The sequence below is a fragment of the Aphidius gifuensis genome, linkage group LG5 (assembly GCF_014905175.1).
Source record: "Aphidius gifuensis isolate YNYX2018 linkage group LG5, ASM1490517v1, whole genome shotgun sequence".
NCBI classification, from domain to species: domain Eukaryota; kingdom Metazoa; phylum Arthropoda; class Insecta; order Hymenoptera; family Braconidae; genus Aphidius; species Aphidius gifuensis.
The window spans coordinates 9,614,959-9,631,452 of NC_057792.1; the positions used below are offsets into that span (position 1 = coordinate 9,614,959).

The window sequence follows — 16,494 nt, forward strand, 5'->3', positions numbered from 1 at the left end:
CAAAGGAAAAGCAGTAGCTAAGAAAAGATAGTTAAGGAACATGTGACCAAAGAATTATATTTTAAGCAACATTATTTTCTTAAAACATATTTTTTGGTCACATTAATTCTATATTCAAATTTTCCTAGCTAATGCTTTTCCTTGGACATTAGTATTTAAAAAAAATTTACATGTATTTTATTTATAAAATAAATAAAAATGTCCAAGGAAAAGCAGTAGCTAAGAAAAAGATGTAGCTAAGGAATTAATGTGACTAAGAAATTATTTCCTTGAAACATACTTTGGCAGCCCAATTCCTAGCTACATCTTTCTTAGCTACTGCTCTTCCTTGGACATTTGTATTTTTGAAAAATAAATTTACATGTAATTAATTTATAAAATAAATGAAAATGTCGAAAAAGCAGTAGTAAGGAAAAATATAGTAAGGAATTAATGTGACCGAAGAATTATATTTTAAGCAACATTATTTTCTTGAAACATATTGGTCACATTAATTTTTAGCTACATTTTTTCCTTAGCTACTGCTTTTCCTTGACAATAGTATTTTTTAATAACAAATTTACATGTATTTTATCGATAATAAATAAAACAAGGAAAAGCAGTAGTTAGAGAAGATAGTATGATTAAGGTTGCCAAAGAATTATATTTTCAGCAACATTATTTCCTTCAAACATATTTTTGGCAACTTAATTCCTTAGCTACATTTTTTTCTTAGCTACTGCTTTTCCTTGGACATTTGTATTTTTAAAAAATAAATTTACATATATTTTATTTATAAAATAAAAAAAAAATGTCCAAGGAAAAGCAGTAGCTAACGAAAAGATATAGCTAAGGAATTAATGTAACATTATTTATTTGAAACATAATTCTAGTTCCCAATTTAGCTACATTTTTCTTAGCTACCGCTTTTTCCTTGGACATTTGTATTTTGAAAAATAAAATTTACATGTATTTTATTCATAAAATAATAAAAATGTCAGTAGCAGGAGAATAGTTTAGTTGCCAAAGAATTATATTTTCAGCAACATTATTTTCTTTCAAACATAATTTTTGGTAACCTTAATTCCTTAGCTACATTTTTCTTAGCTACTGCTTTTCCTTGGACATTTGTATTTTTAAAAATAAATTTACATATATTTTATTTATAAAATAAAAAATGTCCAAGGAAAAGCATAGTTAGTGAAAAGATATAGCTACAATTAATGTAACTAAGGAATTATTTCCTGAAACATAATTCTTTGGCAGCCTCAATTCCTTAGCAACATCTTTTTCTTAGCTACTGCTTTTCCTTGGACATTTGTATTTTGAAAATAAATTTACATGTATTTCATTTATAAAATGCTAAAAATGGAAAGTAGTAGCTAAGAGAAGATAGTTAGGTATTGTTGTTGCCAAAGAATTATATTTCAGCAACATTATTTTCTTCAAACATAATTTTGGCAACCTTAATTCCTTAGCTACATCTTTTCCTTAGCTACTGCTTTTCCTTGACATTTGTATTTTTAAAAATATATTTACTGAAATAATGTTCCTTAAAATATAATCTTTGGCAACCTTAATTTCTTAGCTACATCTTTTCCTTAGCTACTGCTTATCTTTTGGACATTTTTTCTATTTTATCGATAAATATACATGTAAATTTTTTAAATGCAAATATCCAAGGAAACAGCTAAGGAAAAAATGTAGCTAAAGATTATTTATGTACATTATATTAATTATCAACTTATTCCAGAAATTTTATAGAAATAGAAAATTCATAAAAGATTTATTTATTCAATTTCGTAAAATAAATATAATATTGATTACTCGATATGCTGATTTTTTTTCGGAAATACGAGCTTGATAAATATTATATGTTTCGTATTCTTTTTTCTTTCTTCATCATACGCAAAGTGGAAAATCAAGATGAGCAACAAAAAAAATATGTTCGAAAAATATAATTTGATAAAGATCCCAAGATCTGGATCTGGAAATCTTTATCATTTTAGCTGCAATGATTACCGGAAAATTACTGGTAGATTACTGGTAAATATTTGCCACAAAGATTATCAGAAAATTACTGGTAGATAACTGGTGATTATTTACCACAAAGATTACTGGAAAATTACTGGTAGATTACTGATAATATTTTTGGTAAATGTTTACCAGTAATCTACCAGTAATTTTTCAATAATATTTGTGGTAAATGTTTACCAGTAATCTACCAGTAATTTTCCGTTTACCTGTTTTTTGAAATATTTTGTATTTACCAGTAAATTTCCGGTAATTTACTAGTAGCATATTGTCTTACCAGTTATGGTTATCTGGGTCGCCATCTTTAAATTAGCAAACTTGCATTGTGGATACTCTCCTTAAGGCCAGGTGCTTAACTTCTAGTGACTGAAGGAGGCGTTTATGATTGTAGCAATGCTTCATGCGCAATATGTTTGCGCATACATCTAGTGAATTTTAGCCCATTCTTTAATTATTAATTATTAATTAAACTAAGCATTCCTAAATTATGAGAATCATTTCCCAAACGTTCCCAAATCATTCCCAAACGATTCTATATCTCAGTTTTTTATTTTTCATAATCCTGCCAACCAAGTATATGGAGCCAGTGAGACGGAACTGAGCCGAGACGACCATCGAACACAGCTATGCACCCATTGACATATTTTTTTTTGTTTACAACAACAGGTTATTTGGCGTCAGGTAGGGCTAGGTATGGGTTATTTACATTATTTACGTTTTTTACGTAAATTACATGTAATGTAAATAATTCGAAAAATCGCTCATTTACCCAACACTGCAATCCTTACAGACCATTGTTTTTTCCGTTTGTTAATACAAGTTACTCACAAGTTCTCACTCCTTGTGAGAAAACAAAACTACTTAAACTTACGACATACGTGTTGGTGAAAAAATATAATGTTAATATTCAATTCTAATTCTGATGTCAAAAAAGAACCTCAGGTAATTTTTAGTTTTTCATTGTAACACAAACATAACTAAGTCTAATGCAATTCGATGTATTTTTTACAACCATTTTATCTAATAGGTACAATGTATTCATCAGAGGAAATTGAAAAAAAGAGACTTTTAGCTCTTCAAAAAAAAGCCCAAAAGTTACAACAGTTGGAAAATAAAGTGCCTGAAAAAAGGAAACTATCGTCAAGTCCTATTACTACACATAAACCTAAACAACCCCGTATTTTTAATACAATAAATCCAGATAACTTTTTTGGAAAATCTGAATCTTTTAAAATCAATTGTGTTATGATAACTGAGGATCGATTTCAAATAGAGGCATCATATAACCAAGAACTTATTAAATTGTTTTACAAAATTTCATCAAAAAAATATGATCCCAAAACCAAGTGGTGGAATTTCCATATCGATGACTATAATAATTTATTACAGGATATTAAAATGGTATTTGGAACAAAAATTATTATATCATCTATTCCTCCATTCGTTTTACAAACTTTTCGCGTAAATCTACGACAAAAATCTGACGAAAAGCTGCATATCAGTATTGAAGATAAAATCGATAAGACATTATTATCCCAATTAATGCCTTTTCAAAAAGAAGGAGTTATGTATGGAATAAAAAATAATGGTAACTGTATTATTGCTGATGATATGGGACTTGGAAAAACCATTCAAGCTCTTGGTATTGCTCACTACTTTCAAGATGACTGGCCGTTATTAATTGTGACACCTTCTGTAGTGAGATATCAATGGTCTGAAGCAATTTTTCGATTTTTACCGTCAATTCCAGCTCAGCATGTTTTTCAATTCACTAATGGAAAAGATTGTCTTGGCAGTGAACGTGTTACAATTGTCTCGTATGATTTACTAGCTAGACATATACAAACATTTGAAAACAAAGTATTTGGATTTTTAATTATAGATGAATCACACTCTCTAAAAAGTTTCAAAACAGAAAGGACCAAATCTGTTAAAAAAATTGCTACACAAGCAAGACACGTTTTGTTACTCAGTGGAACTCCAGCCTTATCACGACCAATTGAACTTTATTCACAGCTATCTTTCGTTTGTCGGAATTTCATGAAAGTGCATGATTATGGAGTTCGTTATTGTGAAGGACAGCAAAATGCATTTGGTTGGGATTTTAAAGGAGCTTCAAATATTAGAGAACTTCAGCTACTTTTGAAATCTACTTGTCTTATTAGACGAATGAAAGGTGATGTTTTAAAGCAATTGCCTGACAAAATAAGAGAAGTCGTAATTCTTGATCCTGGGTTGATTAAAGTTGCTACAAAAGAGATGGTAGCAATGGCAGCCCATCTTCAAAAAACTAATGGTATTGAAAGACATGGTCTTTTATTAAAATATTATGCGGAGAGCTGTCAGCAAAAAGTTCTTGCAGTAGGAAATTATATCAAAAATCTTGTTGAAAAACAAAACAAATTTCTTGTTTTTGCTCATCATGAATACATGCTTACTAAAATTTGTAATATTCTCAACAAAAGTAAGATTATCTACGTTAAAATTGATGGTAAAACAAAAGCAGAAGATAGAAAAGTATTTGTGGATAAATTTCAAGAGTGTGATTCTTGTTTGGTTGCTGTTCTATCGATTACAGCAGCTAATGCTGGAATTACTTTGACTGCAGCAAGTTTAGTTGTTTTTGCTGAGCTGTATTGGAATCCTGGGGTAAGCTCAATGGCTTCATAATTTTTTTCATAATTAATTAATGTGATTAATAACTTATTTCTCTGATTTGAATTTTCGTGTAAAATTTCATATATTGCTTTCCATCTTTTAATATTTTCATGCAATCGTGTTTTTTTGTTCCATTATTAATAGTGATTTCTGGAATTTTTGAATAACTTTCTTAGAGATGAGTACGAAACTGTTCCTAAGGCTGTTTGCCGGTGGCATATTCGGACTTATATTTAAAGCTTGAGGGGCCGTGTATCGTAACGCTAAATTTTATGCCTGGGCACCCGAAATTTTGTTGCGATTCTGCCTCGAAAATTGGCTTTTGACTGTTTTAAGTGTGTCTGTGCATATACAGACAGACACTAACACTGTATAGCAATTTTTTTTAAACTTAAATAACCTTCAAAATTCGTGACAAGCATAACTCATTTTTTCGTTTTTTTCTTAGCTACAATTTGATAGAAAAAAATACGTTTTCGAGTAGAAATCGAATATATGCCGTTTAAGAAAAAAAAAATTATTTCGTCCTATTCTCGTGTATAAAAGTTTTCACCTTTGACATTTATCCCTTTCAAGAAGACCAGGAGACTAAACTTCGGTGGTGGGGGTGGGACCATATACGTCGGGATCCAGCTGGAGCCACTTTACCTTACCAGACAGAAATTCGTCTAATTTATCGGTCTTTTCCGGGCTTTCCGAACTTGAAATAATAATATGAATAATATGTGTGTTTACATTTTAAAGTAATGTATGTAAAGTTCCAAATATCATAAAAAAAAAACAGTAAAAAAGTAGTAAATAATTAAAGCTCACTTTGCTATTAATTTAATATTATTAATTAAAATAAAATTTTTATAAATTTGCATCAACCAACATTGACTGAAAAATAAAAAAAATATATTGTGTATCTACACTTATGATATTAAAATTTGTTTATTTAATCCATGGAGTTTAACGCCATGGAGTTTAACGAGTTATACACCTCCATGGTCAGAACCCTATAATTTCTCTTTTTTTTTTTATTTTCAAATTTATAAAATTCAGATTTCTTTTGTTACGTTGGTAACAACTTTTTGTGAAGTATGTGTCAAAATTCAAAACAAATTAGTAAAAGTGTCAAAGTTACAAAACGATTATTTTGAGGCTGGATTTTTTAAATTCGATATGATCAAAAAACTTTACAAAAAGATGTGATATCTCAACAAAAAAAAAAAAATTTTTAGTAACGGACTTGTTCTATTGAAAATTGAAAATTTTCAAAACTCCGGCGAAAGCCCGTGTGGTTCCTCTTGATTATTCCAAATTCATTTTAGTTTTTTTTTTATTAAGGGAGTACTTTTAAGATAATCCAAATAGAAAGTTTAGGAAAAAGCGTAGTGTTAATTGCAACAAAAAGTCTATATCGGAGCCCGAAATTTTTGCCTGATACTGTACAAATCCCAGCCAATCACAGCCAAGTTGTGTTCGGGAAAACGCTCGGATTAATGTGTACTTGTGTTGGTGTGAATCTATGATGCTTGTTGTGACAGCTGTTTATTTAGTTGTAAATTGAGATTATCAATATTGGAATATGCATTTGATTATTTATTTCATTAGTTAATATAATCAATTTGTTTAAAAATAATTGGAAATTTTTATTCAATAAAATTATAGTTTATTTATTATCTAGATGTTTGTATGTATATGTGTGATATATATAAGTGGAGAGTTGCGCGCGACCCATCATTGTCGCTCGGATACACTCGGCCTCACGTTCATGTCAAATATTGATAAATATTGCAAACTTTAACTAACAATATCTCTGATTCTAGAAAGTTCAAGCGTTTAATTTTTTTTCCAAAATTTTCTAAATTATATCAATTTTGACATATTAATTTTTTATCAAATTTGTAAGAACCGTTTTTTTGTTAGAACTAAAAATATAAAAAAATTTAAAAAAAATCCTATACCTGCAATGTTAAACCACGTAAAAAGTTCACCTGTTTAGACTCAATTATCTCTAATACTAGATTGTTCATCATCACAAAGTTAAGATCATTAGATGCAGGGGAATTTCAAGATTTATATATCCAAAAATTAGAAAAATTGTAAGAAAACTAATCGATGGAAGTACTCCCTTAATAATTTTGAATTATATGATTAAATATTTTTTGTTTTTTTCGCGCTGTTTTTCACCTGTCAAACTATGTACATAAATCAAAATACAGATGAAAAAAATTTGAGGTTATACAACTTGTAATTAATGATTTTATTAGATTCGTTCAAAAAAAAAATCAATACAAATATAAAAAAAATAAATCGTTCAATTTACTTTTTTTTTAACTAAACAAATGTTTTTTAGAACCATTTTGTTTATTACTTTTATTTATAAAAATTTGTCCATGGTAGTTTTTTTTTTATTTTCAATAACATGATAATTTAAATAACTATTTTATCGATCAAGCAAATTATAACCACAGCAAAGAAAGTTTTACGCATGCGCTTTAAACTCTTTTTTGAAGAAAAAATGTTTAAAATAAAAATCGGTAATTGTTTATATTTTGGATAACTTTTGAACAAATTAACATAAAAAAGTTTTATTGATCTCAAAAAATTTGATATTAAATTCCTGAGAGCGACCCTGTCTTGATAAAAATCGCTAAAATCACTCCTTCGTTACTATTTTTCAACTGTAACATAAAGGATGATAGTGATTGTTATAAACAATTGCTGATATCTAATTAACAAATGATCAGAGCAAATTTTATCAAGAGAGGGTGGCTCTCGGTATCGAAAAGACAATTATTTTGAGCCATAAATACAGCTTGTAAGTTAAAATTTTAAAGATGCAAAATATAAAAAAACAGCAATTTTGTTTTTTTGTTTATTAACAATCTTCTAACGACATTAAAAACAATTTTTAACTCGATTATTATAAATTCAGTCATTCCTAATATCCTGGCGAAAAATCGCATCCATGATTTGTTTTTAGTTTTCTTATTATTTGACTTTGAAAATTATACGGTGATCGTTATTTGTTATTAATAAATTAACTAACAATTGAAATTACTTTTAGTAAGTTCCCGGTTTTAGTATTTTCATAGACGAATAATTTGGTCCTAATACGATCCTTCTAACTTTATTACTTTACAAGATATCATTTAAGAAAAAACGTGTATGAATTCAATACTATAGGCTTCGCCTACGTAAAAAAACAAAGTTTTCTTGTACAAAAAAAAGTGTCAAGTATTCGAAATTGTCACTATAATTGTAAGTATATTCATTCAGATATGACACTATAAAGTCAATAAAGGTTAGAACCAAAAGAAGCGTATTTTCAATCTCTTTAATTTATATATTTTCGATTTTTTCTTAAATAATTATTAAAGTTGCCAAAGCCAAAAATGTTAAAAACCTTTTTTTCTTTTTTCTTTTAAATATTAAATAACTTTTTATCTGTAAGCGTGATCGATTTGCACTGACTAATTAAAAGTTTCTTTTTATTTTGATCTTTAAATTGCCGCTATTTTGAAAACGATATCTTTAAAACTCACGGAGTTATTAGAATTTTAATAGAAAAATTTGATGTGGCTTTTTTTTTCCCGATTTACATTGGAACCTAACAAAATCATGTTTTGTGGAGATTCGACGCGCAGTGTTGGCAGCCCTGCTCACTCACACAGATGAACATATGTTTATGATAAAATTTCGTAGTGTTGTGACTAAACAATATGACATTTTATTTGAAAAAAAAAAAATTACACTAACTAATAATTGCACATAACCCACCGGAGTATTGAAAATTTTAATTTTCGTTATATATGATTTTTTTTTTTTTTGTTGAGATTCAATTATCGGCAAACAACCTTAAGGTACAATCAAAGCAATTTAGTACTAATGAAAATCTTATGAACTTATAAAACAGTTTTTTGAAATAATAATACATTTTTTCTAAAATCGGATTGTGTCCTTGTAATGCTTTTTTTGAGTATTAATGTTAAAAGTTTCCTTATTTTTGGAGGATAAGCATACAAAATCATCTTCGGATGTACGTTCCAACAAACAGAATTTCTTATACCAAGAAGTGGTAGACACTTAGCCGAAAGGGTGTGGAATACCTGACCTCGGAAAATTTTTTTCAATATCTGACAATTTGCCTGAATTTGCTATGGAAATAAAAAAATTTGCCTGATAATAGTTCAATTGTTATTAATTATTAAAAATGAGTATGGAAGTTAGCCGAAACATAAATTCTAATTAATTATCACAAGTTTTTTATCGTTAATTTGTAGAGTTTGATTTGCTGGATCCAAATTTTATTGCTTCGTTATTTGTCTGATAATAATTAATTAATTAAAATAATAATAAAAAGCTGAAAATTAATAACCATGGAAGAGCGAGTGTGTATGCGCGTACCTTATCAGCTGTCACGAGTATTAGTATCACTATCATGACATATTTCATATGTCACTTGAATTTTTATAACAATCGATTAGTTTTCTATTCTAGATAAGATTGAATAATTTATTAGTAATAAAATTAATAATATTATAAATTATTACGTGCAACACAAGAGTCTTTTCATCGCATATTGTCGTAGGATAAATTATTTGAAATCATATTGGCAAGAATGCAATTCTCGACAAGCAATGATAAAAAGCGTAGTTTAGTAACAACTGAAGTTATACACATGTTATTTATATAGAATCATACACACAAAGAAATATATATAACATATGTAAAATATATATAAATATAAAAAACATAAAAATATAAAAACAACATAAAATATATATAAAATTTATGATTCAAGAAATGGAGTAATTATATTCAGAACTAGCAATAATGTTTAAACACAATATTTTTATAAATAGTTTAGATTCAATTCATGTATCATATCAATTGAAGTCAAGAATATGATATTTTATATATATATTTTACATCAATTAAGGCGCAACGAGACAATAAAATTCGGATCCAGCAAATCGAGCTCTACAAATTAACGATAAAAAAACTTGCAATAATTAATTAGAAATCTTTTTTCGGATAACTCCCACACTCGCTTTCAATAATTAATAACAATTAAACAATTATCAGGCAAATTTTTTTATTTCCATAGCGAATTCAGGCGAATTGCCAGGTATTGAAAAAAATTTTCCAAGATCAGATATTTCACACCCTCTCGGCCAACTGTCCACCACCCCAAGAGGACTAGAAATACAGGAGGACGAGCTCTCTATCTTGCCTGTATATAAAAATCGTATCACTATATGATCTTCGCACATTGAGCGGCGCTGCAGTATTCCGGTAACCAGGGATGAGCATGTATAAAACATAATGTTTTAAACCATGTTGAAAATAATATTATAATATATAAAACAAATAACGTAAATAATACAAACAGTTTGATTTAAATTCAGAGACTTTATTTAACAGTCTTTTTCTTTTTCATGATTTATATAACTTATAATTTATAAGAATTAAAAAAAAAAAAAAATAATAACTTAATTTTTCATCATGATGATTGTAACACAAGAGAAACAAAAAATCTTCGATGAGAAATCTAGCGTTTGTGGTTAGGTTGCTCAAGGCAGGGTTTTAGAATAGGTACACTTAAGATACAGGAGTTCGAGGCCAAGTCGTTGTTTTAAATAATAAAAAAAAAAAAACTAGAGATAGAGCGCAACATCTAAAAAAACTCTAAGTTGGAATGAATTACAATAAATAATTTTTTTTTTTTTATTTAGTTATTCAATACTTTTTTTTTCTTATGAAAAAACAATAGTGGAAGCAAGAAGAAAATTTTTGTCATAATTCAAGAAGGATACTCCTAAAATTATAACATAAATATTCTTGGATTATGACAATATTGTCTTGAAGCAAGAAAATTTTTGTCATAATCCAAGAAGGATACTTCTAAAATCATTACAAAATAGTCATGGATTATGACATAATCGTCTTGATTCAAGAAAATTATTTGCAAGAAGGAAACTTCTATTTTACAGAAGTTTTATTCTTGGTTTTAGAATTTTTTTTTTTCAGTGTGCAACATCACAAAAATTGAATGAATCGAAAAATCATTGACATCACTTATATTTTTAATCACATTTAAATCATCGGCAATCGATTTGGAATGAAATTATGGTGTCAACGAAATTCTTTATTAATAGCCCCTTAACAAGAACATTTATTCTTCTATCTACCTTATAAATTTAAAGATTTTATTTAATATTTTTTACTGTTTCTCTTTAGACTCTTTGCCAAGCGGAGGATCGAGTTCACAGAATTGGTCAAAAAAACTCAGTTGTTATCCAATATTTAATCGCAAAAGGAACAGTTGATGATTTTCTTTGGCCTTTGTTGCAGTCGAAAACAGAGTTTCTAGCTGATGCAGGACTTAACCAGAACTTTTCGTTCAGTGAAACAGAATTAACCCATCAAAAATTAACTGGGGAAGATTTAGCATTATCAGAAAGTATTGATAAACAAAAAACACTGAATGATTTTGTGATTTCGCAGGAGTTGCAAATTAATATGGAAAAGAAGTTCTCATATCCAATGAACGAAGTACCTCAAACTTCTACGTTCAATTCTGAATTAACTTCTGAATCTATGAAAGATGAAAACTCATCATTATTAACTGTAGTTCGTCCTAGCATACCGGAAAATTTGGGTCAATTACTTGATGATGACGATAGTAGTTTTGCAGATTTCGATCTTGCGAGTATTTCCTAGTTTTGAAACTATCCAAATATGATTTTATATTTTTTTATAAACTTCGCGCATTATTTGTAAGACCATATCTAAAAATAAATAGAATATTCTGTTGTTTATTAAAAATGTTATTTCTTGATGCATCTTAATGAAAATATTTTAATACCGAAATACTCAAATTACTTTTGATGCCAAATATAGGAATGATGATGCTATCCACGCTTCTGGTTGAATGTAAGTCGCATAGTCGGCGGATGACTTTTCTGTGCTAAAAGGACACGCTTCGACTTCAAAAAAATGACGAAACAGTTGCTGAAGCAACTGTGCCTGCCCTGCTGGGGAAATTTTAATTTCTTTATTGAAATTCGGGATTACAAATTTATTTTATTCTCTATTGTTACAACTAAAAATTATTCATCCATTTTGTTTGTTCCTTCCATATTTTCTTTAGTAAATTTAGTATCTTTAATTGGTTTTCTGATATTGATGTAGGTAAAATGTTTATAGATATCTGCTTTATTGACGTGCTTTATCTCTCTTTAATCAATGCGATTGAAATGTGTCAGAGTGAGATAAAGCACGTTAATAAAGCAGATATCTATAAGCATTTTACCTACATCAATATCAGAAAAAGCAAAAACACGAAAGTGCCAGTTTCACAAAAGCACAAAAGAGCTGTTCGAGAAAAAGAAAAAACCATAATAATAACATTCAACCATTTAGCATATATCATCATACATAACCTTTTAAAATACTCCATTATAAAATATTCTATTCAAATAAAAATGAGATTTAATTAACAAATTAAATCATTAAAAATTTTTATTCAGATAAAACAATAAAATAAAATTAATTTTCACGGTATATGACAGACGTTGTTCCTAATTTATTCTAATATCATAAAAATATAATTTCAAGTTTCATACATTAGTACCATTTTATAATTCATTTTTTTAATCATTTTACAAGTTTTAAAAAGAGCATTTGAGTGAATTTAATGTTTACGTAAAACAATCTATGACTTGTGCAGTCCACCCCCAGCCTATACCCACACACACAAATACTACTTCACCAGTAAAAACACAGATCGTGAAGCAAATTTTGGAGTTAATCAATAATTTGTGATTGAATATCTTTTAGAAATAACTATCAAAATTGATGATTATTTTTCAAAAGTTGCGTAACTTGAAGAAGAACAGATTATTATTAAAATAAGTAATTTCGAGTTTAGGATATAATAGATACAGATCAAAACGTGAGTTCATGTGTTCAGGGTTGTGTTAAAGTTGTAAATTTCGACATTTTTATTTTACTATCGAAAAATTCGAAAAAATTCCACTGATAAGACAATTGTTCTAGCTAGCGATTAAAAAATTAGCGAAATCGAGTAGAGGCAACTCGTATTTACATTTAACCTTAAAGATATAATGAGGATCCAATTTCTATACCAGGAAAAATAATTTCGCTTACACCCGAGTGGAAATTTCAGTCCGATTCGGATCCGGGTCGGATGTGGTATACCTGAATACAAATTCAATCCGGATCCAGCCAGCCTGATCCGGTCTGAACTGAAAGTGTAACGCCAGCTAGGCTCCGGACCGGATCCGGATTGGCTAAGGCACCCTTACTCAAACCGGATCCATTCCGAAGTCTAGCCAGCGTTACATTTTCAGTCGGGACCGGATCCTGTTTCAGGAGAGAACCTTAGCCAATCCAGATGTCAAAATTTAAGTGCGGCATGGATCCAAATTTTGATTTAAGGTTGATTCCGAATATCTGAATTATTGATAGACTTTCGATTTTTTTGGCTTATTTTCTAAATGAAATAATTATCTATATTGTGAATTTTTTTGAATTTTTTCTTGTTTGCTTTTTTCGAGATATTTACTGTCAAAGTTGACAACTTTAACACACAAGGTATACGGGCAAGATTACGATATCCGTGGCGACAAAATGTTATGACTGAAATTAGAACGTCTTTTCGAGAGAAAAATAATGGCCGCGACAGAATTTCGATATCTCGAATACTTTTTGAGATATCGAGAGCCCAAGATATCGAACTTTTTTTTTTTGTTATTTTTTTTAAAAATAAATGGTATATAAAATAATTACTTTCAAGATCGTTTTTGGTAGTATTTTTCACGAGGAATAAGATGGATTAAACAGCAATATCGTATCTTTAATATTTTTCGAGATATTGAGCTTTAAAAGTGAAAAATATCGAAATTTGTTACTAATTTTTATCATTTTGTTATTTTCACTATAAATAAATTTTAAAAAAAATAAATTTATGAATGATTTTAGTAGTATTTTTTACGAGGAAAACAATGGTGATAATAGAAATTCAAGTGAAAAATTAAGCTGGTAAAATTATGTAGGTATTGTATGTTTGGCTGAAATTGAGACTACGTGAAATATCTAGCTAAGGAAAAGATGTAGCTAAGTGAAAAATTAAGCTGGTAAAATTATGTAGGTATTGTGTGTTTGGCTAAAATTGAGACTACGTGAAATATCTAGCTAAGGAAAAAATGTAGCTAAGTAAAATATTTAGCTGAGTGAAAAATTAAGCTGGTAAAATTATGTAGGTATTGTGTGTTTGGCTAAAATTGAGACTACGTGAAATATCTATCTAAGGAAATAATGTAGCTAAGTAAAATATTTAGCTGAGTGAAAAATTAAGCTGGTAAAATTATGTAGGTATTGTGTGTTTGGCTAAAATTGAGACTACGTAAAATATCTAGCTAAGTGAAATATTTAGCTAAGTAAAAGATGTAGCTAAGTAAAATTTTAAGCTACGTAAAAAATGTAGCACTTAAGGTACAACTAGGGAAAATTAAAAATAATGACGATTTCACGAATTTTATAGAGTAGGTAATTGAAATAACGATACACCTTTTTCTTTAATCAGTTTTTTTGTTATAAGATGTTTTTTTGATTAATTAACTGTTAAAGATGGTCCTTTTTTTTGAGGTTAAACATAGGCTCTTATGGAAAATGATGTTCGGCTTTTCATAATACCCCATCGAAATACTTGAAAAAATAATGCCATATTTACCAAAAACTAAAGGATAAAACTAGAAAAAAAGACGAAAAATCATCACCCAAATTTAGTATAGATTTTAATATTCAATTTTAATTAATAGAGGATAATAAATTTTTGTCTTTGTCTAAATACTTGAGTGGAAGTGAGAAACAGTATTCTCTTTCTAATCTTTCGTCCTTTTCGCACTCATGAATATATAATGTTTTTAGCAAACATCCGCCAGATGTCTCTCATTTTGCCCTAGTTGTACCTTAATCATTTTTCTTTATCCAAGTCCAAATATAACTATGAAATCTAGTTTTTTCTGGTGACATTTCGTTATTTTATAAATATATCGATATATTGTTTTATATTTCGCCCCTTTAATACCGGACTAAAAACTAGAAACAGAAAAAACGACAAAAGTGATAAATTTCTCTATGCAATATTCCAGGCTTTACAGTTTACGATAATGTGTGGTATGAGCTATGTGACAATAACAAACAATCACAACAAGTCAATTTTCTATTTATTTCAGTTTGATATAAACATTGAACAGTTATCCATCTAATAATATGAAGCCAAAAAAAATAATGTCATGTGCCAGTACTGCCACTACACGAAACAGCTTTTTCCTATAAAATTTTGGCCGGTATTACAGGGCGAAATTGCAAAACGAAAAAAAATTTTTTATTAAAGGAATGCACCCATTGAATTTCTATTATCACCATTATTTTCCTCGTAAAAAATACTACTAAAATCATTCATAAATTTATTTTTTTTTAAATTTATTTATAGTGAAAAATAGCAAAATAATAAAAAATTAGTAAAAAATTTCGATATTTTTCACCTTTAAAGCTTAATATCTCGAAAAATATTGAAGATACGATAATGCTGTTTAATCCATATTATTCCTCGTAAAAAATACTACTAAAATCGATCTTAAAGTTAATTTTTTTATATACCATTTATTTATAAAAAAAATAACAAAAAAAAAAATTTCGATATCTTGGGCCCTCGATATCTCGAAAAGTATTCGAGATATCGAAATTCTTTCGCGGCCATTATTATTCTCTCGAAAAGACGTTCTAATTTCAGCTGTCATATTTTGTCGCCACGGATATCGTAATATTGCCGGTATACGCGTTACCTCATGTTTTTACGAATAACTTTTTTTGTGTTGATTTAAAACTGTACATTTACTATCAGATTAAAACCCTGGACAAGACAAAATTTTGATAATTATTTCAATTTTTTCTTCTTTTTCTTTTAATAAATATTTAACTTTTAAACTATTAAACTTTGCTTGATGCGCGGCACACTGACATGAACACAAGCATGGTTTTGGGCAGTGTTGGGTAGGTAAGATACCTTGGTATCTTACATGGGTAAGATACCATGTAAGATCTTACATCATTGGTTTCATACATCGAGGTATCTTACACTGCGTTCCCAGCGCCTCCTATGTTGTTTTAGTGGAACCTTCATGCCACAATTTTTTTTTTATTCGATAAATACATGTCATTTATTTATTAAATAAATAAAAATCCCAAGAACAAGCAGTAGCTAAGGAAAAGATGGAGCTAAGGAATTACAGTTGCTGCAGTGGGTATAAGGAATTATTTTTTGAGCAACTGTAATTCCTTAGCCACGCATCTTTTCCTTAGCTACTGCTTTTCCTTGGACATTTTTATTTATTTTATGAATAAAATACATGTAAATTTATTTTTTAAAAATACAAATGTCCAAGGAAAAGCTGAGGAAAAGATGTAGCTAAGAAATTAAGGTTGCCAAAGAATTATGTTTCAAGGAAATAATGTTGCTTAAAATATAATTCTTTGGCAACCTTAATTCCTTAGCTACATCTTTTCCTTAGCTACTGCTTTTCCTTGGACATTTTTATTTATTTTATGAATAAAATACATGTAAATTTATTTTTTAAAAATACAAATGTCCAAGGAAAAGCAGTAGCTAAGGAAAAGATGTAGCTAAGAAATTAAGGTTGCCAAAGAATTATATTTTAAACCACATTATTTTTTTTAAACATAATTGTTTGGCAACCTCAATTCCTTAGCTACATTTTTTCCTTAGCTACTGCTTTTCCTTGG

At 28.6% G+C, this 16,494-nt stretch overlaps 1 protein-coding gene across 1 annotated transcript; it reads left to right on the top strand.

The window, feature by feature from the left end:
- The first annotated feature begins 2,759 nt into the window (after positions 1-2,759).
- On the top strand, positions 2,760-12,113 carry LOC122857540 (SWI/SNF-related matrix-associated actin-dependent regulator of chromatin subfamily A-like protein 1). The gene is made up of 3 exons (XM_044159784.1): positions 2,760-2,955; positions 3,041-4,662; positions 10,903-12,113. The coding sequence occupies exons 2-3, from the start codon at positions 3,046-3,048 to the stop codon at positions 11,383-11,385; spliced, it is 2,100 nt and encodes a 699-aa protein (XP_044015719.1). The 5' UTR covers positions 2,760-2,955; positions 3,041-3,045; the 3' UTR covers positions 11,386-12,113.
- Positions 12,114-16,494: the final 4,381 nt, after the last annotated feature.